The 26,325-nt window shown below is 35.1% G+C and overlaps 2 protein-coding genes across 5 annotated transcripts in view; both read left to right on the forward strand.

Moving 5' to 3' along the window:
- The window catches only part of LOC117107732 (pecanex-like protein 4), an 8,585-nt gene extending 2,121 nt beyond the window's left edge, over nucleotides 1–6,464 (forward strand). Inside the window, exons 4-8 of the mRNA XM_033249483.1 lie at nucleotides 1,015–1,121; nucleotides 2,328–2,811; nucleotides 2,910–4,218; nucleotides 4,544–4,736; nucleotides 5,176–6,464. Coding sequence (XP_033105374.1) covers nucleotides 1,015–1,121; nucleotides 2,328–2,811; nucleotides 2,910–4,218; nucleotides 4,544–4,736; nucleotides 5,176–5,427 — 2,345 coding nt within the window. The 3' untranslated portion in view covers nucleotides 5,428–6,464. The remainder of the gene's footprint in view (nucleotides 1–1,014; nucleotides 1,122–2,327; nucleotides 2,812–2,909; nucleotides 4,219–4,543; nucleotides 4,737–5,175) is intronic.
- Nucleotides 6,465–9,788: 3,324 nt separating this feature from the next.
- LOC117107730 (RNA polymerase II-associated protein 1-like) overlaps nucleotides 9,789–26,325 on the forward strand; it is a 31,815-nt gene continuing 15,278 nt past the window's right edge. For 2 of the 4 annotated variants that reach the window (XM_033249480.1, XM_033249479.1), the window contains exons 1-24: nucleotides 9,789–9,906; nucleotides 11,534–11,741; nucleotides 12,750–12,832; nucleotides 13,292–13,361; nucleotides 14,177–14,217; nucleotides 14,577–14,672; nucleotides 15,007–15,325; nucleotides 15,590–15,763; nucleotides 16,134–16,342; nucleotides 17,051–17,152; nucleotides 17,685–17,852; nucleotides 18,343–18,525; nucleotides 18,979–19,186; nucleotides 19,412–19,509; nucleotides 19,882–20,039; nucleotides 20,565–20,765; nucleotides 20,908–21,127; nucleotides 22,004–22,113; nucleotides 22,462–22,654; nucleotides 22,982–23,131; nucleotides 23,363–23,505; nucleotides 24,034–24,255; nucleotides 24,874–24,999; nucleotides 25,739–25,902. In XM_033249480.1, the coding sequence (XP_033105371.1) occupies nucleotides 11,546–11,741; nucleotides 12,750–12,832; nucleotides 13,292–13,361; nucleotides 14,177–14,217; nucleotides 14,577–14,672; nucleotides 15,007–15,325; nucleotides 15,590–15,763; nucleotides 16,134–16,342; nucleotides 17,051–17,152; nucleotides 17,685–17,852; nucleotides 18,343–18,525; nucleotides 18,979–19,186; nucleotides 19,412–19,509; nucleotides 19,882–20,039; nucleotides 20,565–20,765; nucleotides 20,908–21,127; nucleotides 22,004–22,113; nucleotides 22,462–22,654; nucleotides 22,982–23,131; nucleotides 23,363–23,505; nucleotides 24,034–24,255; nucleotides 24,874–24,999; nucleotides 25,739–25,902 (3,634 nt within the window). In that variant the 5' untranslated portion in view covers nucleotides 9,789–9,906; nucleotides 11,534–11,545. Of the gene's footprint in view, nucleotides 9,907–10,598; nucleotides 11,011–11,533; nucleotides 11,742–12,749; nucleotides 12,833–13,291; nucleotides 13,362–14,176; nucleotides 14,218–14,576; nucleotides 14,673–15,006; nucleotides 15,326–15,589; nucleotides 15,764–16,133; nucleotides 16,343–17,050; nucleotides 17,153–17,684; nucleotides 17,853–18,342; nucleotides 18,526–18,978; nucleotides 19,187–19,411; nucleotides 19,510–19,881; nucleotides 20,040–20,564; nucleotides 20,766–20,907; nucleotides 21,128–22,003; nucleotides 22,114–22,461; nucleotides 22,655–22,981; nucleotides 23,132–23,362; nucleotides 23,506–24,033; nucleotides 24,256–24,873; nucleotides 25,000–25,738; nucleotides 25,903–26,325 lie in introns of those variants that run through there. The other 2 variants (XM_033249481.1, XM_033249482.1) reach the window with 2 other exon arrangements.

Here is a 26,325-nt window from a genome sequence, read left to right on the forward strand (position 1 = left end):
GAGGGGTGGTGGGTGGGGGGGTTCTCCCCTGGAAAAATTTTGATTCCTAGGTGGCCGAAAATTAGCTTTCCCGACTTCTGAGGTGTATTTAATGACCTTTTAAGTTCTTCAAAATGTAAGGTTTCCCCTGCTTGAAAAAGGTCAGGTAATTTTTTTTTATTCGCAAGCATATACTTAGAGAAAAAAATGAAAGACATAGGCAATATATTATTATATTCCAACAATATTTTTTTATTTTTTACTTTTTTTTTTTTTTGATCCATTGTGCTTTTTGATTTTAATTTATTAAATTTAGAGTGGTTTTTCCTACTTTATGTTTCTTTTTTATTCCTGTTTCCCTTTTGGTTTGGAGAGCCACTTGACAGTATTTTAGTATACTTTTGGTTATCAAGTCTTCCCGAGTTTGAAACTGTTTTGTGTGTTTAAATTAGACAAAATAAATGAAATGAAATGAAATAAAATATTGAGTAGTTGGATACATAGCCTTTCTTCCATTGATCAATGAACCGATAGGCTTGAAGAACGCACTTTCGTACATAATTTATTACGTCAAACCAAAAACGGTGTTTTAAATTTTATTTAATTGAAGGCTGTTGGGCTAAGCCTAGTTTGTCCGATTGCCAACCTATGCCTAGGACTAAATAGGTTAGCATGCCTTTTGTAAGCCAGGACTCAGTAGTATTTTGTTACGTTTCTTCACCTGGATCCGCCACTGACATTGAATGTGAAATGACTACCAGACAGAGGGATGTTTCGCTCAAAATTAAATAATATTCCCAAAATTTTTTGCTGCTTTTGCGAACCGTATTTGCATTCTATGTGAATAGGCTTTTAGTCGAAGAATTCAAACAAACATCATATGATTATGTTGATCTGATCTACTGTGTTATTTACTATTATTATTATTCTTTCCAGTACTATATACATGGAGTACTGCAAGTATTTATTGTTATTCTAGATGATAATGTTGATGATTTGTATTTTTGCTAATAAAACTTCAAAAATTCTTTTCAGTTGCACCCATCCTAATGCTGTTATATCTATGCCTGGGATTTGCTCCAGACCCTGTCACCCTTCCTTCTTTCATATTTACACTTGGTGTCATTCGAGGCTTAAGATGGGTTAGTATAATTGCTAATATATTATTTTTATAAAAACCGAAAGGTCCACTGATTAATCTCAGATAAGAAAGTATAATACATACTCCAAGTATTGAAATACACGCCATCGTGTTGGGATTCAATATTTCGACATTAATTATGTCATCATCAGGAATGAGAATGATGATGATGACATTCCTGATGATTCCTGATGATGACATAATTAATGTCAAAATATTGAATCCCAACACGATGGCGTGTATTTCAATACTTGGAGTATGTATTATACTTTCTTATTATTTTTATCATTAGAGTTTCTACAGGATTTGAACGTAGGACCATGGGATTAGAAGGTGGGAACATAAGAACCTACGTAACACAGTACTGCTTTTTTTTTAATTTCAATTTTAAAGCTTTTGTATTCTATTTTTGCCAACTGAAGATGCTTTTCTTTTGTTTTTATGAAAGATAAAGTTTATTTGTATATGTATTGTTTAGCAGAACAATTTTATTCACATTTTTCCAATGGTCATGACATTGTTTCATAGATGATTTTTTATTTTTTGTATTTAAGAATTATCCAACTGGTACTGATACTGGTATAGTAATATTCCCAAAAACTTTTGTGCGACAAAAACTATTCTGGCCACTCATTCTCTCTTTATAATGTGCCCCTTCCTTGAGGTTATAAAGCGCAGTTCTTTTCCCTGATCATTGGGTCCACATGCTATTAGTGTTGCAGCTGGTAATCACCACAGGAGCAGGCAACCCCACCAGGTGTCCATTTATACTCCTGGGTAGAGAGCAGCCTCAAGGACACAAGCAAAATGCACAGCGAGAGATTGAAACTCCGACCTCGAGTTTGGGAAACCAAACCGTTCCCGCTGCACCAAACTGCTACCAACTTCTAGACAGAGCTCATAATGTTGGGGAAAAAAATATATGAACAGGATTATTGTCACATTGTGTACAAAATACCATATATTAGTTAAGTTAAAGAACACTTTTCATCTTTTATTCTTTTTTATTCTGAGGGTCCCAATTGATCAGATCTGGCTGGATTGACCACCCTCACAAAATATTATTGAAATACAATAGATAATAAATATATACATATTTTTAGTCGTGTTGTTATATTTAATTTGTAAAAGAAAAACTGTTAATTATTTATGTTAGAAATTCTTACAAATCAACCTTAAATATTCTTTAAATTTTTTTTCTTCACAGGTATGGCAAGGTACTTTTAATTCTATGGTTGAGATTTCTGTTGTACACGTTATCAACCAAGCCTTGACCCCATCTTCAGGGTGGTGGTACGAACTAGGCCTAAGCACACAGCTTCTGTTCATAGGCCTCTTGTGGAATCGTTTACATCAATTTATCAACAAACTTAGCTGCTATTTTACAATTCTTGTAACGTCATACACATATGAAAAGCAGCGACTCAAACATTCTGCACTAATCATAATTCTTTCTGCCATATTTTTTCCAATAATCCTGTTAATGATCATGTTTGCGACATTCCTTTTAACACCATTACTGCCTGTATTTACTCTTCCCATCATGCTCATTGCATTTCCTCGTCCAATGAGAAGCTGGCCTGAAGAAGTTGGTGGATCAGCTAACATATGTCAAGACAGCATCTATTATATGCAACTGTCACCAAAATTGGCGTTGGCTTTGAAAAACTGTTGTACAAGTGGTTCGCTGGGTGAGTGCCTTGCCTATGCTATGCTTGCAATCTATTATTAATTGAAATTTGGACTTAATGCTGTTTTAACATTTGTATCTTATTCTTTGTTTTACTAGGCAACCTGTCTGCTGGTGCACACTTCCTGGCCAGGTTTCAGGATCGCATGACCTGGTTACAGGTTCTTGAATGTGGCTATGGATACTGCTCTATTAGTATCAAAGGCATGGAACTCCAAGAGACATCCTGCCATACAGAAGAAGCAGCCAAGATTGATGACTTGTTTGAAAGTTCTTTCAACAGGGAGGATGGTTTTCCTTTCTTTACTTTCAACCAAGATCCTTTTCATGTCTTAACCCCAGTCGATGCCATTCCAGTTGACACATACTCCAGTGCTAAGACAGTGTTAACTGGTATAATTGACTCTCCTGACACTTTGCGTAGTATTGGCAAAAATTTCTGGAAGAGTCTAACATGGGTCTTACTCCAGCACATCACACATAGAGAGAAAATACCATCTTCAAAGACAACGTCACCCAGACACATGAACCATTTTGAAGCTAACGGAATTGATGGGGGATCTGTGAATAGTCGAGCAGCTCTTATAGAATTCAAAGGTAATAAATCCAAACTTGATATCAAGGGTGAGAATGATGAAAAGGACAGTGGACGTGCCAGCGGAGAGACCCCACGACCAGCTACCGCAACTAGTAGGAAGTCACGAAGATCTCTGGCATCGTCGTGGGGGAGCTTAAACAGCTGGAATGATGATGAATCCATTGATCAAGTTCCATTTACCAAGTCAGGAAATAAAATTCCACTATCAAATCTGTCTAGAGAAAAGACAGACTCCAGGAATATTCCTGGTATGGTTGATATAGAGGAGAATGATGATGATAACTTAGAAAGTATTCTTAAAGACCTTGCTATTGGCCTGCCGCCAGTTGACATTGGAGATATCAATGAAAGGAAGACAACAAAAAACATGTTTGACCTGCTGACCAAGACAGGCTCTATCAAACTTGCAGGGTCGATACAATTTTCATCCTCACATTCCTCTAAACTCAGTCTTCCTCTTAAGTGGCGTGACATACCTTTAGATTTGCATCAGATCAGCCCCTTACTGAGCGATTTCCCTAAAGACTGGTACAGACATGTTCTGCAACACTTAGATCTTTCTTCTGGTGTGCCATCATCAGATGTAGTTGATGAGATAATGTCAGACGAGGCACTTACCTCCATTTACACCCAACTTGTCAGTGCAATATTTTCTGTAGTCAACATCCTTGGACTATCAGGTGTAGACTTCGTCACCAGAGGTCCCATGCACGTGTTCAAGGTGTTTAATGGTGACATTCCATGGTCTATGAGCTTGGATTGGCTCACTCAAGATGATGAGCTTTTCAATCTGGTCATCAAGGCATACAGGTAAGCTACCTTAACCTCATTGTTATCTATATATATAAAAAGCAAATTGGGGTTTGTGTGTCCAGTATTTTCTCTTTTGTTACTGAGCCGATTTAAACCAAATTTTCACTCAAATGTTCAGATTGGTACAGGGCAGGTAATAGGCTATGTGGAGTTCCAAAAAGTGATGAATATATTTGAATTATAATACTTATTGCTTTTAGAATGAGAATTATTTTATTTTTGATTTAAACTTTTATGGAACATTTCAACTTTATTGAAGAAGGGAATGCTGAACTAAGAATTAAAAAACTTAAAAACAAAATTTTATGTGTTTTTTTCATAGATTTGCTGTAAAGTTGTCATTTGATGAGATTTTGTACGGAGAGACAAGTGGCAATGATGAAGTACGGGAGTACTTCGATGAGTACCAATCAGACTGGTACATGGGCCTAGAGTCTGATGCAATGTGGACTGAGTCTGTTCTTAAAGAGAAACCTCATCTGTTCTCAATTGGATGTAATACTAGTCACCATCCTGTAAGCACATATCTATATCTAATTTTTTTTTTTTTTTTTTTATTGTTATTGCATCAAGGAACACTGCTTTTAAAAAGCATTATTATAGTCTAAGAGTGCCTTTTCTATGCATTTAGAGGTGCCTATTCTAAAATGTTTTGCCAACCTTGGTTTTGTCCCATGTCAGGGATTTTGGAACTTGTTGAGCAACAGGAACCCCATGGAGAGGAAACTCTTGTACCCCAACTGCATCTACAAATGGCACATGATAGGATCTGAATGATTCTGAATGAATTTGCTCTAAAATTAATTAGCTGCTTGAGGAATACTCCTTAGGAAACCTGTTATTTATGTGTTCATGGCACGGTAATGATTAAATGCTGCATGAGCATTTTTTCCAATATTGTAGGACTTTAATCGTTAAACCAAATCGTTAATTGATATTTTCTTTCTTTTTTAGCCCGTATTTACAAGTCACATATTGAACCGGCAACCAGTGATGGTATCCATCGGCCGACTGAATGCAGAAATCATCCGTTCCCTTTGGGCTTCCCTCTCAATGGAGCTCTTCTATTTCACCAATGACGATGAGGAACGGTACAGCATACAAGCACATCCAACCATCTTGCGTAACTTGACCGTCCAGTCAGCTGACCCACCCCTAGGCTACCCCATCTTCTATTCAAAACCCATTAGTATACCAACATTTTGATAATTGACTTTATTTAAAATTGCTGCCTTGGTTAATTATACAGCTTTTTAAACTTTTGAAATTCTAATGCAGGTTTTGTGTGAGAAATGTAAATGAGACTTGTAGATATATAATTCTATATTTTGGGATGTCAATACTGAACACATATTTTAGATAATGTAAATGTAATGTAGTTCAATTTATATAGTGCTTTATACCATAATCTCAAAGCGCTCGACCTGTGGACTAGCTCGTACATATATTGAAAGTATATAAAAATAGAATTTTAAGTATTTATTTGGGTTATGAGAATCAGATTATTGGCATTGATATTCAACAAATGACAACAGAGCATGTTTTTAGAAATGCATTCATATATGAAATATATATTTAAGTAAATATCGATTATAATACATAAGTCTATATCATCCGTCCAGGGAATAATAATAAATATAGTATACTGTATTTTAGTATATTTTTAAATATTTCATTCATTGCCATCCATCCAGGGAATAATAATAAATATATTTAATATTTTGTATTGTAGTGTATTATATAGTATATCAGTATATGCTATCCGTCCAGTGAATAATATATTTATTATGCTGTATTATGGTGTAATAAGAGTTATTGGCTTGGAAGCCAGACTTCTAGCAAGTGACATGGTGGATTGAAAAGAGTGGTCTTCAGCCATATGTACCAGTAGACCTGAAAACGGTTGGGTAGATGTAGCATTTTTATAGCATCAGGTGGTGGGGAGAAGGGGGAGGGAGGGGTAACATATTCTAAGGCAATTGTTATACAAGCAGCTATGGGCTAGAAATTAAAGATACCTAGAGACAATGTCTTTTGGGGTTATACATGTCATGTTCATAAATGTAATTTTTAATTTTTCTATTAGGTAAATATAAAATTGTGTATAAGAACCTACAAAGGGTTTGTACTAAATACAGAAATAATTTAAGAATATTTTAATTTATTTATTTCTTCTTTAACCTGGGTAGCCTGTTCAGTGTTGAACACTGGTCTCCCACATGGTGTTATTTTAATATAATACAGTATGATCCTTATATAGCGCTTCATGCCAACAAGATAATTACGTGGATCATCAATTCAAACAAATAAAGGAACAAAACCTGGCTCTCAGGAGGGAGAATTTCAATAACATTTTGAACCTACCAGCTACCCAATTTTTGTATCCCAGATTAGAGAGAGACAACCGTAGGATTAGTTGCTTGCCCAAGGGACACATGAAAAATGCACAGCGATAAAACCTCTGACCTGGGAGAAGCTGAACTGCAACTTTGTGCCATACCTCTCCCTCATACTTTGACCTTTAATGTTTCAAAAGCAACAAAATTAACAATGTTCAGTTTTTGTCAAATACAATATAAATATTTTCATGTAGTACATCTAGAAAGAACTTGTATTGCACTGAATTAGTATTATTATAAGTCAACTGCAGTTCAATGTTGAATTTTAATTGCATTATCAGTGGCTAGAAACAGATAAAGGAGGAACCTTGCCTTCATAATCAACCGTAGCAAAAGCTGCACTGTTGCTTACCAGAAATGAAAATATTTTCCTTAATAGCAATTATACGAGTGTAATCTGTGCTATTTTCGTATTTCGTGTTATACTTTTTGTAAAATATATAAATAAATAATTTATTTCTTTTCTGCTATTTCTAATTGATTAAAAATTTGGGCTAGGCCCCTGGGGATCACAGCAGCAACAGTGTACTGCGCCAGTACCGACCTTAAGGGAAGCAGTATCTGTTGTACTGCCTAAAGTTAAAGTACTGTATTTACTTTGATCATATTTAAAGTAGAAATTAAAGTTGTAATATTTTTTGATAAAATCCTCATCTTACATGGAGGTATTACTATAATATCTCTAGGTATGAGTATTAAAGTACCATGTTATACACATCTTCATCAAGGCATACAGGTAAGCTACCTTAACCTCATTGCTATGATGAGAAAAACCTGTCAAATTAGCAATTTTTAAAATATCAATATCACTTTATCAAATTCCTTATATACAATATAATAAATACAGGTCTCCCTCCAACTTAAGACCATTTTGGGACGGGTTTTCATGGTCTTCAGCAACTTTATAAAAATTTGTAATTTAGTCCACAGAAAAGTGGTCTTTAATTGGAGGGATCTTTAATTAGCGAGAGATCTGTATACTTGTTTCAACATAAATTTGCATATGCATCAGAAACAGTGAAGGAACCAAAAAAAACCCCTCGTCAGAGCTGGTCCATATGACTTGCAAGACAAAAAGGAGCATCCACAAAGATACCAGGTTTTGTAAGTTTAACAAGGCATTCACTGCATCATACGGCAAAAGCAACTCTGCCCCCTGTGAGGGCTAGATGACCAGATGCCTCTGCTGATTTTAGGTGGCAGTCTGAATGGGTCGTCATCAAAGATCTTATAAACACAAGTTAGCTTTCTCCGCGATTTATGCGTAACAAATCGAAGCGTCGGTCAAGGTTCAAAAGTTTCCCATTTAGCAAGAGGGCGTCATTCATGCGCTATTACCGAAGAGAAAAAATAATCAGTTTTGGAAGAGGGCGTCCTATCTGTTGCCATGGATATGAGATGGTTCCTGTTCTGCTGTTCACAGGATTGATACCTTAAGGTAAAGTCGCGCGGTGTACTGTATGGTCAGAGTGGTCAAGGGTCAAAAGTTTCCAACTTAGCAAGAGGGCGCCATTCATGCTTTATTACAGAATTTGCACTCGTAAATCGAGGAGAATGCTATCTTGTGTTTACAAGATCTTTGGTCATCATTAAAAACAATCCATTCTGCGCGCGTCATTGCGTTTTATTCTATATAGAATCGTGTCAGCGACAACCGCGGGCGCAGTGAGTACCCGGCTTTATCTTCAGGGGGCGGATCCAGAATTTTTCAAATGTGGGGGTGGGGGGTGCACAATAATCTCAGAATAGGTAAGTGAGTAGCACATAACATTGCTTTGCATTGAAAATTTTGAAATTTAGTGGCAAAATGGGGGTACATGTCCCCCTGTCCCCCCTCCTGGATCTGATCCTGAGCATTTAAATTGTTTATATTGTACTTATGATTATGAAGAAATAAATGTTTATTTGAATTGAATTGAATTGAAGATTACATTATAAATATGTAATTTTTAATTCTTCAAAAAAAATTGAAATGTTATTCTGCATTATTATAATGAAGGATTTTTTTTCAATCTATAATTGTACATACTGTATAACAATTTTCCTGTATATAAATTTATAATAATCTAATTTGTTTTTAAAAAATTAGTTGTATGGATAGAATTGAATTGATAGGCCTAAAGTTTGGTGTTTATAATGTGTGGTGTTTGATGTTTTATTTTATATACCGTATACTTTTATTTGTTCATATTGTAAACTCCAAAATATTTCAACCTTTGTTGCATTTTGAGTATTTTATACCAAATAAATAAATGCACAAAATAAATAAATAAATAATAATTTGTCTTTTAGACATCCAGCCGTTTGAACATCAATTACAGGATGAGTATATATAAAAGTGGATACACAAAAGTAAAAAAAACAGTGTAAAATTCATTGAAAATAATTTAACTCATTCTTGTATGATACACCTCAACTCAATACAGTATTACTACTATTACTATTCAATACTGTGTATTTAATTCAGAATTTTCTCCAACTGAATTAGTGGTGGAAATTTCCATATTTTTGTATGGGAAAATAGCTTGAATTTACCCACTTAGACTGGGGCCCTGGTGGGGTCCAGGGAAAACTTCACTGGACTGGAATTTTGACTGGACTGCTGACAGCACATAGGTGTTTTGCCACTGATTACTCAAGTAATATAAAGATTAAGGTTTGTTCTTACAAACATTAACATGGTATAAATTTGCATTTAAATTTATTTTTAAAAAGTCACAGGAATATAAAAATTGAAATAAGTAAACATGAAATTTAAAAATTTATATTAAAAAATATATGCAAAAATATAAGAAGATGAAAAAATTGGGTTTTTTTTTTATCACCACCTCATTTTTTGACAAAAATCTTTTTACTACCAGATTAGTAAATACTCTTTGATAGTAACTTCATTGCTTCTCTTTTATAACAGAGGCACAACTATAAAAGATGTGCAACAATAACAACAAATCAGTATAAACCTAATTACAGTGATTAAATAAAACATGAAAATACTGAAGTAGAACAAGCATAAATAACAGTTTTTAACTGAAAGTATCCGTACGTAAACATAAACACTTTTGATAAGGAACCTGAATATCCGATGCTGATTGGTCCAATCTTTACTGGCTCGCTATTGGTCAATTTCATGCATCTACTTCGCATATAATCAATCATCATCCAGCTCCCGGCGGCGACCGCGAAGGGGTTGTGTTGTCATGGCGTGACATGGGATAAGAAACGTGAATTTTTTGAGAATTAGGAAGAGATAACGTTTGGTTCATCTTATATCAAATCCACACGTACAGTATGGTCTATTTGTGTATAATTATAATGTATATTATATGTAGATATTAGGCCTAGTAAGATGCAGAGCCAATGTGAGTCTGCTAGGCCGCAAAAATGTAAGGCCTGCCTGCATGCGTTTGTGTGTGTTGTGTGTGTGCGCGCTGAGTGGATGAAACACAGCTCCGCTGAGTGCCGACCTAGGCCTTTAACTACTCCATGGTCGAGAATAGGCCTAGGACCTATACATAACTGGAGTTTATTAACGTCACACCTAGGCAACTTGTTGGCCTTTTTTTAGTACAATTGATTATGAAAAGGCCTATATTTTATGGTTAATTTGTATGATGACAATGTTGATAGGCCTTTTTGATCTATTTTAATTTATTTGGACCATAAAATAGGCCTAGCCTAGCTAGGCCTAGTCCTTGCCCTACTTACATGGAGGAAAGCAAAGGAGCCTAGGGCTAGGCACTGGCAGACTTACTCTTAGGCCTAGCTAGGCCATAAGCCTAGCCTAGTCTTAGAGAAAGGTCTAGCTCCCCCCATGAAAAATATCTTTATCATTATCAACAATAATAAATTTTTCTTGTGAGTGAAAATGTAGAATGCGTAATTAACAGCTGTGGAATTTAAAAACAAAATGATTTATGGGTCACTTTTCAAAAAGTTGTTAAAAAAGTCTTACTGGTCGTGGAAGAATTTTTAATTTCAAATTTTTTTGCTACATCAACCTGAAGGGCTATTATCCGCCAAACATGAACAAAAAGTACAAAATATACAGTATACAAGAGGTAATTTAACTATGCTTAACTATAATTGGGCCTACATGAAAAAAGCGGTTTTAATGTCGGAAGGAGAGGATATGGCAGGATCGAGAGCGAGGTGGCAATAAAGGCACACAGCAATGGCAAAAAAGAAGTCGAGAATTTTGTGCATGGAAGGGCAGGAAAGCAGAATGTTGAGAATTTTGTAACGTGATGGAGGACGATCGTCGAGGTAGAAAAAAACGAATGTAAAGAATGGTTAGGTACAATATTTGTGGCACGAGTCGAATGGAACAGTGCCGAAGGAAGTCCCTATGGAGATGTAGTTATAAAAAAAAAGAGTGGGATCAATAATTTTGGTAAGGAGCGTTTCGATACGTTGAATGAAATATTTGTCGCATTTTGGAAGAAGGCTGTAAAAAGAGTAAGAATATTCAAATGCAGACTGAATGTGGGATTTGTAGAGGATAACTATGGATTCTGATTTAAGTGTTTACATTATTCAAGGATTTATAGAGAAGTAAAATTTGGGCATGCTTTTTAAGGTCATGTGTTATGGTTATTACTAAGTATTTGATTTGATGAAAATAGTTTTCACTGATGTTAAACAATGTGTAGTCCTATTTATTTAAGGGTCTAGGCCTAATGATAAACTTCTGTAGCATTTTTGTCTAATTCTGTATATCCGTACTTAAGCACAGGTAGTCCCAAAAATGGATAATTCAGATTTGTCTAGTGCCTAATATGGTAAACCCATACCACTTCTGTCAGTAATTGTCAGATTTAGTGACTGTTAGATAGTTTTGCCCCTACCTACCATTCAAAGTGCATCACTAGTTTGATAAACTAATTTTGTTTTATATTTTTCACGCTTAATTTTAGTGAACAAGAAAAATGATAAAACGTCCAAAACCAGGAGAGAATGAAGACGACCTCTTAAAACTTCAGGAAGAATTCTTAAAGAACAAAGTGAACCCATCAGTCACTGTTTTCAAAGCTGGTGACAAACGCAAGGCAGAGGGCAGCAGACAGATTGACAGTGTTCCAGAGAAACATGGAAAGGTCAAGCGTGATGTTGTACAAATGTCAGGTGGGATTGGCAGCCATTTTCTAAAGATTTGAAATATAATTCCGCTATTTTCATTAAACATTAATGCTTGTATATTTTTTTTATCAATTTAATTTCCAACATTTAAACTGAAAGTCGGCAGATTTTAGTGAAGAAGTCATTCGCCATAATGATTTTATGTGGGAATGCAACGCGATAGGATGGGTGGAGTGGATCGTCAATCCCACCCACAATCAGCCAATGGCTTTGTCAAGCCGTTACAAGGAGCAGAGATGAATTCATTGGCTGGTCCTAGCGACCAAAGAAGTGTGTGCCTGCACTTAGCTTTTGATCATTAATATGCTTAATTCAATACTATAAACCTGTTTCATAATGTTATTGAATATTGTAATATGATTCTCAGTAGATGTTCATACTTGAATAAAAGCATGTGACTGTTAAATACAGGATAGGTTACAGTAAACTGTAAAACTATATAACTGAGGTTTAGGAATTGCTGTATACCACCTTCCAGACTCAGGGTTGGGGTTCCACTCCTTAAAATTTACATCCCTTCTCCCTATGCTCTGTACGTTTTATATGACAAATACCTGTGATTTTCCTGTGGGTAAAGCTCAAATCAAATCAAATCATCCCAGAGGGAGTCTACTACCATCTAAAAACATGCTGGGTCTGACTGTTGAAGGAACTCCTTGACTGGATTAGCTATTTCGCTTGTCATGACATGACATCATGACCATGTATAGGCACATGATGTGCTTTTGATGTTGACAGAACGTACACCACATGTGTGATAGCACGAGAAAGTATACTTCAATCTTGTAAGAGGCACATTGGAATTGTATCAGAATGTAACATAATTTATGTGTGAACAATAATGTTCCCACCTCAATCTTCTGTCCCAAATTCCCATCTTTAGTCAAAGCATTGAGATATTGTTATCAAGACATATGATTATATATTTTATTATTATTATGTAGACTTTATGAAAATAAGTAATTTAAATTTCTACTCGTCATTACATTTCAGCGGGATTATCAGGTATGGTGCCACCAAGGGTCAGTCAGGCTCAGAAAAAGAAATCCAGGTTCAAAGAGGAAAGGTCTAAAATGGTAAAGATGTTCAAAATATTTTTTATTTATTTTTATATTAGGAAAAATATTCTACTGAACAGAGTATTATTTATTATATACTAAAAGTAAATTCTGTTGACACTGTCCACATGCAATCGTATCAAGAATAGCCCTTCAACAAGAGGTTCCAGTTGTATGGGAAAAAAATGTCTGTGGTGGTATTCGAAGGCAAGTTTCATACCCATTGTCCTATCGGCTATATGTGCAGATCGAGGCACTTTCATACAACTGACTGAAACACTCGCACATAGTAGTTCTATGTTTAAGCTAGAAAGCTGTAGGTCACAGCTTGGAAATCATAGCAAAACTATGGATTGAACCCATCTAGTTTGAATCTTGAGAAATATGTATCCTGTAAGATATTATATAAAAAAAATATTGTAAATACATAAATGTATTAATATTTTCAATTTGTTCTATACTTGTTTTAAACTTCAGCCAGACAGAAGATCTGAACGGATTATAATTGACCTGGATGGCGATCAAGATCCTCATGAAGCCATGGACGGTATGTAGTCAGTAGGTTTTCTTTAAAAGCGTTCTTGGTTCTGTGTTCTACAGTATTGCAGTTGGCCTAGTAGAACATGTGAAATATAAATATTTTGCTGTAGATTGTATGTAGTAAATGAGAGTATGTTTAGTGCCTGTATGCTAATTAGTAATTATATTGTTAGGCAGAGCTGTATGTAAATTAGTAACTGACAAAGGTATTCTTAAACAGTATTGTTACTAATTCAACTATTGTGATTCTCCTGGATGTAATTAATAACTTCTTGGTTGTGATGTAAATTAGTAACAGACATAGCTATTTTTAACCACCTGTATGTAAATTAGTAATTGACATCAGTTGTTAGCCTGGTTCTCACAAGAGACCTAGTATCCAGATTGGGAGCTAACCGTTAGCACCTGAGTGAGAATGCCCGATCGGTTAGCGCTAACCGTTAGCGGTATCCGGATACACTAACAGTTAGCAAGCGCTATCGGTTAGCAAGTTGAGCGCGTTTCTATCATCATCCAATCACACGTACGTATTAACAATTTCCAGTTTCTTTTTGGCCAGTGATTCGATCATCATATTCTTGGTATACGGATCGGGATTTTCTCGTATGGACGCACGGCAGCTAACAGATCCTGCTACCCATTAGCTGCCGTGTGAGAACATAGCCGTTAGAAACTTTTATCTATGCAAATGGGTAGCTGACAATTGTTAGACACCTGTATGTAAATTTTTAGCTGATTTGCATTTCTCTGCCTTGTTTATTTTATTTTTAATTGCTACTATTAATTTTAGTAGAACTTACTCAAATGTGATATTTTTTCTAGCTCAAGATTCAGATCTCCGAAGTGTATTGACACAGATAATGGTAAACTTGATATGATTGTTGATATTATTTTAAAACTCTTTGACCATTACCCTTCCCACATTCTTGCCCTAGTCACTGATTGCAACCACTATTTCCACAATAAAAAATCCTGTTTCAGAATGTAAAATGTATGTTGAACACATCCTTTTACCAAGGGGTGTATAGAATTTTATGTAAATATATTTATTTCTGTCCATATGATGCAAAACAATTTAAAATTAAAAGTATATATATATATATATATATATATATATTGCATTTGGATACATACTACATATTTACACACATGCAAATTTGTTTATTCAATCTAGACTACATAAAACTTATTCCAGTAATAATCCAATTAATTTTTCCCTAAGGAACGTGATGTCAGGAATGTGCCAGTATATCTTCCAAGCTCAACAACTCAAGGATTTCCTACTGTACTACATAGAGGGCATTCGTCATCCACTGCTGTAAGTGTTTCATACATGACAGCTGGATTTCAACACACCTTAAATTTTTTTGAGCACGGCTTGAGATGTTGGAGGAAAATGATGCAGAGTCTGCAATTTAAAAATGTTGGAAAAGCACCATATCAAATTATTGCTTTGAATGAACACAATAGCAATATAACCCTTGTTTCCATAAGATCACACACTGTCAATACAATAATCTCTACACAACATAGCTTTCATCGACACAACCAAGAAGATTAAAAAATTTGGTCCCTGACACCATAAGCAAAGTTAACCAGTTTAATCTAACTGACAAAGTATTTACACACAAATCTTAATTTTGTTTCTGCAGACATTGGGGAAAAAGAAAAGTCTGTTTGCTCAACAGGTTGAATCATGCAAGCCATCAAGTTTTGGTGTGTCAGTAGCCTTTCCACCTGTCACTGTGATGACACTTCCACAGCAAAGTGCAGCTGTTGATGAAAGTCGTAACAGGAATGAGTCTAGTAGCTCAAGTTCAACATCAAGATCAAACATTGTGTCGGGAGAAGGATTGCAAAGTAAGCCCGGCAAAAATGAATCATCTGCAATTCATAAAGAAAATGTAAAGAAAATAGAATCCATGTCGGAGGAAATCTTAGAGGAACAAAAGAAACTTCTGAGCACGCTTGGTATGTAACAAATGCTGATAAAATGTAAAACATTTTATTTACCATTTTCGTCCCTTATCCAATTAGGAATAAATTTCATTTGTAGCATCGTAGTTTAGTTTCAAATGGAAGGAGAGAATGCCATTAATTTTTATACCATGTATAGTTTGTATTTAAATTAGGTCAAATACAAAAATCAAATCATACATTTAGCAGAAAGAGAAACAGACAGAGCTTCAAGCAATTCTTAGAAACTTAACATTTTCTTGTTTTTTTTTTTGACAGACCCAAATATAGTTAAATTTTTGCAGTCTAAGAAAGGCCTTCCACAAAGTGGTGCTGCAGTGCCCATGGAGACAAATCAAGAAAACATCAGGGAGCATATAGAGTTATCAACTGAAGACAAGGATAAAACAATTCCATCGAATAAACTTCTGGAAGAGGAAAATGATGTGGAAGGTAATATACCAAATAAAAATCTACCATTCACACCATTTAATATTAAGAAAATTAATTAATATTAGTAATTAGACTTATAATAAACCCCAACTGTGTTTTGCATATTTAAAACAATTAACATACAAAAACGATGTATCCAAAGCTGTTCATATTTTTTTTTAAACATTGAAGGGTTTCTCATAAGTTCTGGTCACACATTTGGACAGCCATTTTGTTTGGTTCTACATATGTTAGTATGTAACATTTTCCTACAAAACTTTAACAAAGTCACTTGTCGCAGAGTTTCGTTGGCATGTTATGTATGTTCGGGTGATCAATCTCGATACTCAACTAGCATTTAGTGTTTTTTAAAATACTCTTTTATTACCAGCAAGTAAGCCGATTGAGGTGAAGGAGGAGTGGGTTAACATGGCTGAGGTTGAGACGGAGAAACTGGCTTGGCTGAAGGATCTCCCCAAACCAAAGGCTAAAAGTAAAGAAGGATGCTTAGCTCGCTTTGATTTCAACGGTCGCTTGTTAGCTAGGGATGCTGATGTACCAGTTAGGGAAGGACTCCACCATCATGGTGATGAACAAGAGGTAAGCGAGAAGTTACTACTACTAGCTACTGTGTGTATATTACGTCAAGAATTATTTTGAGTGAATAGGGTCCTTGCATGGCTGTCTGAAAGAGGAGGGTGCTTGATGTGTGCTTGATGTGTGCTTTATGTGTGAAGGGACTTTCTATCTGATTGTACTTAATGTAATTCTAAAAACAATGAAATTAAGCCCATTAAGTAGCCTAATATTCTAATGTATTTATGGCTTGTATTTTTCTTGCACACCTGTGTGAAAATTATTTCTTTAAACTGTCTTCTATACTACAGAATTATAATATGTTTACTATTCTCTGTAGACGCAAGCATTTTTAGCTATATTTTCACTACAGTACTTCAAATTCTTCACTGATTTAGTATTCAGTGTAATATGATTCTATGAGACCACAATGCATTGTGTGACAGATCATTTTTAAAAGCGACAACCTTAGACTGCTACCCACGATCAGCAAACTAGAATGGACAATAACATACCTTGAATGAATTTTTCAGCTGACCGTTGTTATGATGGAGTGTGTGTCGGGCTTCAGAGATCAATGAAATGTTGCCTGTTTTTAGAAAAGAATTGTTTATTAATTTCTCTGTTCCTTCTTGTTAAAACAATAGTACTTTCATATAAATTTGATTTCTTGTACTGTAAGTGCTTGTTGTTATGTTGATTTACTGTACCTAACCATTCTTTGTCGTGTAGGTAGCAGGTTACACAATAGAGGAGTTATTCATGTTATCAAGGAGCACGGTACAAAGCCAGCGAGTGATTGGCCTTCAGACACTTGCTCGAATTGTATACAGTGTAAGGAAGGATTTTCATCTATTAACCTATCATTTGTTGGTATTGATAGTAATTCATGCTAAACAATAATAATCATAATCATACTAATAGTTAGTAATGATTCATTAATCTTTTATTTTGGAATTTCCAAATCCATATAAAAATCAACTGCACTAAAAAGTAATTAAACTACATACTATAGCAAAAGAAGCATTATGATTTTTAATCAGCTTTAGACACAAAAGGTCAATGATATGCCAAACAGTGAACTTAATCACTTTTTTGAGTGGCAATAATTTTCACGTGAGAAACCATATGTGCTCTACATAAACTATGAGGCTTAGGGAGTGGAGTTGCTTTGGTTTTGAAAAAAATCATGTTATGACAAAAATTGAGCTCAGGACCTTGGGATTCGAAGGCAAGTATCTTAACCACCAAGCTATTCAACTCTACTCATAATTAAGACTAATGATAATAATCACTATAAATATATAGCACATTGTATATAAGTTGCTGTATTAATAAGAAAAAAATAAATTTTTCTCTTTACTAGTACAGAATTGATGACATTGGTGGGGAACTTCAGAAACCATTAATTCCAATGCTGCTAGAATCCGGGTTTATCTTCCTAGTTCGGTGGGCTTTGGATGACAGTTCAGAAGTTGTTATTGGAGCAGCCGTGGAGGCTTTGGCATCATTCCTGATAAATCCCGGAGATGAGGTAAGCCATGCCGTTTGATTGAATGCTCAGGGATGGATTGCTGTAACCTTTTATAACAGTATCAACACTCAGCAAGCTACAGTTTGATGTAGAAAATATTAATATTTTAATACAAATTGCATTAAAAAACTGTATGCATTATTATAATAAAAATGAATTTTAAATTTTAAAATAATATTAAAGTGAAAGAGTTCAAGCCAAGGAGTGACAAAGTTCCTATGAAATTGTGCAGCAGCTTGAAATGCTGATTACAAAACAGATTCCCAATAACTACATACTGAAAGGAGACTATATTTCCTGCAAAACGTTAGGTTATTAGATTATGTAAACTCATGTAGGCACCAAAGATGTACATTTTTGTTTAATAAAAATGAGGGTGAGATCATTTTAATAGTAATAATATTTGGGATTTTAAAAATAATGCTTTTTTTCATGCTTGTACATTCATAAGCACAGATGCCTATAATAATTACTAAGTCTTATTTTACAGGAAACTCTTGATAACATATATTTCTGGTCCCATGGTTGTGAAGTGCCTTGCTTGGTACCAACTGAGGCTGAGGAAGAGAATGATGAAGACGATGAGGAGGATCAAGTTGGAAATAAACCTGAAGATGCATCAGGAAAACCAGATAAACCAGATGCAGAAGTAGTGAATAAGGATGTTGTTATGGTACAAATGCTTTTTTCTTTTTACTTTTTATACAATGTCCTTTTCTGTATATTTTCTATATTACATTTTATAACATGTATCTATGCCTTTGTATTGATCTATGTTTGTATGTTCAAGTGGCTCTAGGAAATGCCACCTTAGTCATAATTTGAGCTAGCAGCCAAAATGGGTGATCAAGCATTTAGCTATTTTCATGGGTTTTTTTTTTCTTAAGCCTCAAAATATAGGAACATAAAAAAATACCCTAAAACTCCAGCCTAAGCTCAGTATAAAAAAGTATAATTCTGATTCAAAATACCTGTCTATTTTGGATATTGTGAGTTATTTCGATCCTATATAATTTGATGTCAGAGGTTAAGTAATTCTTAGCAAAGAAACACATTTGAGCTAATATAAACTACCAATTTCATTCACCCAATATTTACAAGTACTTCTATATGATTACATTCACAGGGTTTACTAAAGATGAATGTGTTACCAAGATTACGATACATCCTTGAAGTTGTCCGTCCACCTGCAGCTGTAGTTCTTAACGTGTTGACAGTGCTCATAAGAATGGCCCGCCACTCGCCACAAACAGCAAACGAAATCTACAAGTGCCCTCGCTTGATTGACACAGTTGTAACATTGTTTATGCCAACTACTTCCTGGGTCAAGCAAGGTAAATGTGAACTTTTCTTTTGACTTTTTAATTCTCCTCTCCCCAACATGATTGATTGTCCATTATAATTTATAAATGAATTATCATAAATTAACATAGCAAGCTCATTAAATGTGTTTCATGTAGGTTAATGTTTGCAGTGTTAAGTTGACATCTGTTTGACCAGGTTTGCTTGGTTTTGTTTGATGACAAAATAAGTTATTTGTTGGCCTGTTGCATTTGCAGGTGATCTTGTGACTGATGTTTATAACTATCCAGTAATCCCAGCTGTCAAATTACTGCGTGTTCTCTGCCTTACGGGAAGAAACCTCGCAGCCTCATTGGTATGTCCTAAGGGAATCTTTGTAATGTGTGTGAACTTAAGAAGTTTATTTACATGAGTTTTAGTTACATGTCATAGAATGATTGAACCTGCATTTGTAATACTTGTTTAAACAAATATCCTGAATGGCTCCTTTTGAATGGTTATAAGAAGCATTATTTATCATTATACAGCTTGAAAATTTTAATTGTTCATTTTATAATATTATTTAGCTCCTATTTCTTTACCTATATTTAACACTATGACATGAAGCTTGTTAATACCCCTTTATATATGTTTTGTGTTTCATTGTGTTCGCGTGGATATTTGAACCTTGGAGCAATTAAAGAAATTGTATTGAATTAATATTTCAACTATTTTATGTTTTTTCTAGCTTTCCAAGTATTCTCTGGTTAGTGTTATAATTCGCTACATCTCTGTGGAGCCAACAGATATGCAGATGAACATTGGTGAAGCATATAATCTGAGTATTGAGACTTTTAGGCTGTGGCATGTTCTGATTAGCTATGGTTTGTCATGTGATGCATTCAGGTATATAATCATTAAATAACAATATACCTTTTCATATGTAACACCTAATAATATTTAACTCCTAATATTATTTTTATTTTTTTTTTGTAGTTTAAGAGAGATGAGGGTAGTTGCAAGTATGATTACCATTTGTATTGGATTGATACATTAAAGATTATGAATGAAAATGAATCCATGATATATCAAAATAATAAAACATGATCAATGCATTTTAAAATTATATACAGATAGGATAGAGTCATTTAATGGACACAAATATTCCTACCTTAAATTCTTACCTTGCCTTTCTTTGTTCTTATTACTGTAATGACAGTTGAATGATTTGTGAATTGGTATTTAGTATATTATTGTGTTATAAGCAAACCCTGTGTAGTACGTAATCTATTGTTTTCATTTGAATTTGTACTGGGAAAACTGTTTTTATGCTTTGTTTTAAGTGAAAGAGTAAACTTGATTTAGACATTTAAAGTTAGCGTAGATAACCATTTTTGAAAATATACAATTAAATTATTGTTTGGTTCGCAGGGAACTCTATCCATTGTTCATGCAGCAGTTGCAGCTTTTCCAAAGACTCTCGGTACTTCCCCTGTCTGTTACAGAGGAGCCAGCGACGGTATCTGCCCATCACTTACAGCTTCTGAGAGCTAGTGCAATATTTTGTGTATTAGAGGCGACAGTGAATGCTGCAGGCACAACAGCCCATCTGCAATCTCAACTTAACAGGAGGTAAGGCATAGTAATAGCAGTAGTAGGACTGTTGGGTAAATGCTGATGTCATAACTTGACCTACTTCTTTTGAATTCGTTTAAAACATAACAGATTCTCCATCTAAAAGTGTAAACTACCTAAAAGCACAAATTCCTTTTAGCCACACCAGGCCCACAGATGAACCAGTTCTTGACCAGGTTGCCCCACCACCGATCAACTGGAGTCATGTAACGGGGCTGCTAGGCCCGGTTGAACTGTGTTTTCAGAAGTGGATGGCAGAGATGTCCAGGGCTGAGCTAAATCTAGAGAGGGAAGCTATGACACTAGCAGGTTGCTGTATAAATTTCTTGACATCTTTTTATGGGAAATTAACAATGCAGGTAAAAGATATTTAATTTTTCATTATTTATCTGTATTTTATTCACGATGCTTGTAATTATTTTATTCCTCTGTCCCGCTGGAGTAAGTAGCTTGCTCCAAAGCCTCTCTGAAGGCCTCCTTAGCAATGATACCCATTTGGGTTTTAAGGAGAGACAGAGGGACTCGGTTGATGGGCCCGGAATAGCCTCAGGAAGGGGCCAAACCCTCCGAAACAGCGGGTGTCGCGGCTAAAGTATGAAACACTAACCACTCACGGACCATAAAGAAGGAGGCCGCGGGCCTACGAGCGCAAACCTCACAAGGCGTTTCTTCATTGCAAGTCTGACAGCATGAGCAGGCCAAACGCTTGTAGAACTTAACATTAGGCTTAGGCCCCCCACACTCAGCGCAGCAAGCTTTAGTACGAGTGATCGACGTGGTACGAAACACAAAACAAACTCAAGAGAAACTTCTTTATTAAAAACATTTAAAGGAAATTCAGTCTTCTGATAAATGACAATTCAATTCAACACTCGCTGAAGCGCTTGGGTGTGGTCGTCGTTCGTTGACCGACGATGAAGGAATGTGGACGAACCTTGGGCGTGGGCAAAGTCGCCTCCCGGGACAATCGGTCGATTCTATTTTTGTCGTAGGGCTGTTCTTTAAGGAACAATGGCAATTAGTCGGTTTATCCAGGTATCTCACTCATAGACTACCAACATCACTACTGATTTGTGTATTTTATACTGTATTACATTTATGTAAATATCTATACAATATGATTTTCTTAAGTGAAGTTGTATTGTTAGTATGTAGAAAAAAAGCATTTGCTTTGTTTCAAGCAAAATGCAGTAGACTCAACCAAGGACGCATTAACAATCTCTTTTCTTTAACAGACATCCCATAATGCAGTAGAATGTTTGGAACATTTGGAAGTACTTATAACTGGATCACTCATTCCATTGATGACATCATCAGCGTTTTATTCATTCATGTTGAACCTTAGGTATGATCTTCAGCTGATTTCATTTTTTCAAGTACAAGACTCGCACATGCCTTCAATGTCATGATATGCAAGCTGCCCTCAAGGTCTTAACTGGTAGTCTTTCATTCGATGGGAAGGGAATTACATCTAGTTGTGCATGTTGTACAGCACATTCTCTAGCAATGCTAGGTACCTATTTATCCTTTGTTTTGAGAAAGACTGATGGAGATAGTGTTACACAACAAGGGGCCTGCTTCTACAAATGAAAAAGAAACAATTTTTTGGGTGGTTGGACATATTATACTAATCTGAAGAACGTGAAGACAAGCATTGTTATTACAAATTACATTATGATTTTCGTTTTTGCAGAAATCATTCATCTTGTAATTTTAAGCAGTGCAAGTCAAAATCATCACATCAACTGCCGGACTTTGGTTGTCACATGGATAATGATCAGGTGCTTCACCCGTGCATACAGAGGCAGTCTACCGTTGGAATTATGGGTAGTCTATTCAAACTCACAACAACAATCTTGAGGATACACAAAGGCATGACTGGAAAGGTAGGGATATGGTATCCTGGTGCATTTTTCTGTCCCAGCCTATTAGATTGTAGGAGTTGGACATATACTGTAGTCATTTCGCTTTCTGACCCATAAATTTAACAAGTTTGTTAATTTAGGTATTTCAATGTTTTAATCTAAAATTATTTCAAGAGAAGGTTTTTTTCGTAGTGGTAACTTATCTTATACTAATTTCATTTTACCATGTTGTTAAAATGAGAATAAAAGAGTATCGTATTGTAATTAATTAAGAAAGTAAAATTGTGTTACTACTTTCAACTCACAGTGTTAAGTTCAAGATGCATTCATGATTTTGTTTCATTTCAGTTTTGTGCAATTGTTGAAAGCAATCATGTGATTGGCTACTTGGAAAAGGTCACCAAGAAGAGGTTAACAACTTCAAGTCGTCCCGCATCTTGGTTTTCTAGATTTGAGCATCATGTCTTGTTTCTGTTACTAAAATTGTATTATTTGGTGGTATGTTAAATTTCTTTGATTCATATATTTTATTCATTAGCTCTGGACAATTTTTACTGGCAAATTAAAATTGCATAATTATTGTTTACGTAGTTTAACGACCCAAGTTGTGTTCATTTTTTTGTATTTCGTTTATAGCCTTCAAGTATCTGTGTTTGATGTCCAAGACACTGAGAAGAGATATCTTTATCAGTTTTATATTATTATTATTTAAAACTCTTTCTTTTTAAGGCTCAGCAAAGTGACAGCTGCCACCAACATAGCAACCTGTACCACAGCATAGCATTAGTCTTGTTTACCAGCCTGCATGCAGGGGATGAGCACCTGGCTCATGAACTTCTCTCCACCATGCTCTTCCATACAGATTTCATAATGTAAGTAAAACAAATAAGTAATACACATGTAAAACAAGTAAGGAAAACACTAAAACAGTACAGCAATTAGTAAAATACTAAGCACAACATTAAGTACAACTCATGCCGACACATCCAAGATATACATACCAGTATATCAACATGTTCAGACAAGCAAATTCAATCTGTGCATATAGAGGTATAATAAATCAGTACATTTGATATGATTGTGCATGCACATATAACATTCATCTCTATGTGCCTTGAAGTTTTAACAAACATTAATGAAAACACTAAGAATAATGTAAAACATTATATAAAAGAACATCATTAAGTATTTTGCAATAAAATCTTAAAGAGCCTGATGAAAAAAACTATTAAAATATCAGTGTATGTTTGACGACGAATCAGTAAATATCATTTCTTGCTAATTTTAAATCTTATAGAAACTGATGAAAAACGCTATTAAAATATCAGTGTATGTTTGACGACAAATCAGTAAATGTTATTTCTTCCTAATTTTTTCTTTCTTACCATCTTTTTACAAAGTGAAGGAAAGGTTGGTGATCCTATAGCAGCAGATCTAGCTGACTTTCTCACCACATCCAACACCACTCGCCAGCAATCCGTTTCTAAGAATGTTGGATTGGAGAGCCAGCCTGAAGTGAGTAGGGGAGAGCTCTTGCAAGACGCCTACGGCAGCCTAGCCACTATACGATCTACCTATATGGTGTTCTTTGCTAGGCTTGAACAAGATGTACTTGCTTCCAGGTATGTAGGGGTTTGAACTTTCCTGTTTAATAGTAATATACATCTAAATGCAATTTAATAGCTAGAGTATTTTACTTTTCTTTTTCTTTTTTTGGAGTAATGGTTGATGCCTACTTTATTCTCATAACCTGAATAATTAACAATTATTTGTTATTAGTTTCTAAACAAAAAGTAAGAATGTATTTTGATTTTATTTATTTTTTGTTGTTGTTGATTTGTTGTTGAGTTAAGCTTGGTTAGCATACAATAGCTACATGCTTTCGCTGACAGCTTTCTGTGATGCTATTTGTTTGGTCTGATCAGGGATCCTTCCCGATTGCATCGGGACTGCTACGCACTACAACGATTGCACTGAAAACACTGTAGTGATTCTAAGGAAGCCAGACTTTACTGCAGCCCTCTAAAAGAGCATCTATAAGCTGATAAGTTTTTACCACAGTAACAGCAAGTTAGAATTAAGTATGAGTTCTAAAATACCCAGATAATTTTAAACAGTTAGATATAGCGAAGGATATCTTACAGATAATTGCAGTGTGTAGTCGAATTTCTTTTTCTTGCAACATAAACATTGAACAAGTTTGATAACATCATATTTATATGGTATGTATTGCTCACCAGGGCAAGAGCTAACCACATCCCACATGAGATCCAGAATTTTGTGCTACCAGCTCACACTGGACAACTGGCACCTACTGATTGGATGTTCATGCCTCTACTTCACCTATATTCAGAAACACAAACTGCGTAAGTGGTTGTCAGTGTCTTATATTTACTATTGCTGCCTTACAGTCATTTATTTTACACTTCCCTCTAACCATTTTCAACAGACATCTTCTTGGTCAGAGTTGTTGTCCTATGTATGTTGTGTTGTTTGTGATTCTATCTGTTCTCTTTGTTGTTTTTTTATCTTGATCAGCTTGTCCTGTATTGACTCTTTTCTCATCTGTATTCTGTCAGCTCTTTTTCTGGTTGGCTGGCCCATCTCAAGATTTTATTTTAAATCTTTTCGGGCAATTGCCTTTTTCTTTTGCATTTTATTATTTTGTTTTACTCTAGAAAAAGCTTATTAGTGCTTTGATCTATTTTAAATGAATCAATTTTAATTCAAAGGAAGGAAATAAATGATTCAGAAGAAGAAGAACTTTGACTATTATTCTACTACTAATACCAGCTTGTTCACAGAAATTTAGGAAAGCATGTTTGATGTAAATGAAAGAAACAACCTTAATTTTTAAACAGAAAAGCTTGATCACCTTTGTCAGTGTTTCTATCAAGATCTTTTTAAAGTTTAAAAGAATGCATTGAAATATTAGACATATACAAAAAGTACAGATGAAAAATTAAAAACAATGAAACACAATGAAAACACAGAAATGTTATGGGCCTTATAATATTGCTTACTTAACTGTGCTGGTCCTACTACTTTACTAATTCTACCAGTTCTATTGTACTTTTTTCACTTTCCTTTATCTTTTTCTTTCAGTGAAATGTTGGGAAAATCAGTTCAGTCGTTCCCCACTCACATCACCAATACTGTCATTAATTCTCTTCGCTGGATTTTCATAATGGAAACATGGCGAGGAGAAAGTTTAAAAGTGGTACCACTTGCTGCCAAGATGACCCGCCTCTTCTGCTTATTCCTAACAGGTAAGATCTTAAGCCGGGCACTCACGGCACACGACGGTCGTCGGCCGACGCGATTCTATGAAGAACGCAACGTTGTGACGCGCGCGCAACGGATCGTTTTTATTGACGATCCATTCAGACTGCTACCGACAATGAGCAGACGGCATTGCGTCGTGTAATCGCTCACAGGGAGCCGAGTGGTGAGTGCCCGGCATTACACTATAAGTATGCACACCTTTTTTCCACATGTTAGAATTGATTTGGTTCTTTTTTGATGATCCAATTAAATTTTGTTTTAATTAAAAAATGTATGAATTGGACAATGTCTTGCTGATACCCTATCAGCATTCTCAATTGAACAATATATGTTATTACAGCCTAGTGAATATGTAACTTTCATTGTGTTGAGGAGATTTCTTGCTATTCTGCAATGGATGAGGTTAT

The sequence above is a fragment of the Anneissia japonica genome, unplaced genomic scaffold (genome assembly GCF_011630105.1).
Source record: "Anneissia japonica isolate Jap-2015-1 unplaced genomic scaffold, ASM1163010v1 scaffold287871_len1641731_cov197, whole genome shotgun sequence".
Taxonomy (NCBI): Eukaryota; Metazoa; Echinodermata; class Crinoidea; order Comatulida; family Comatulidae; genus Anneissia; species Anneissia japonica.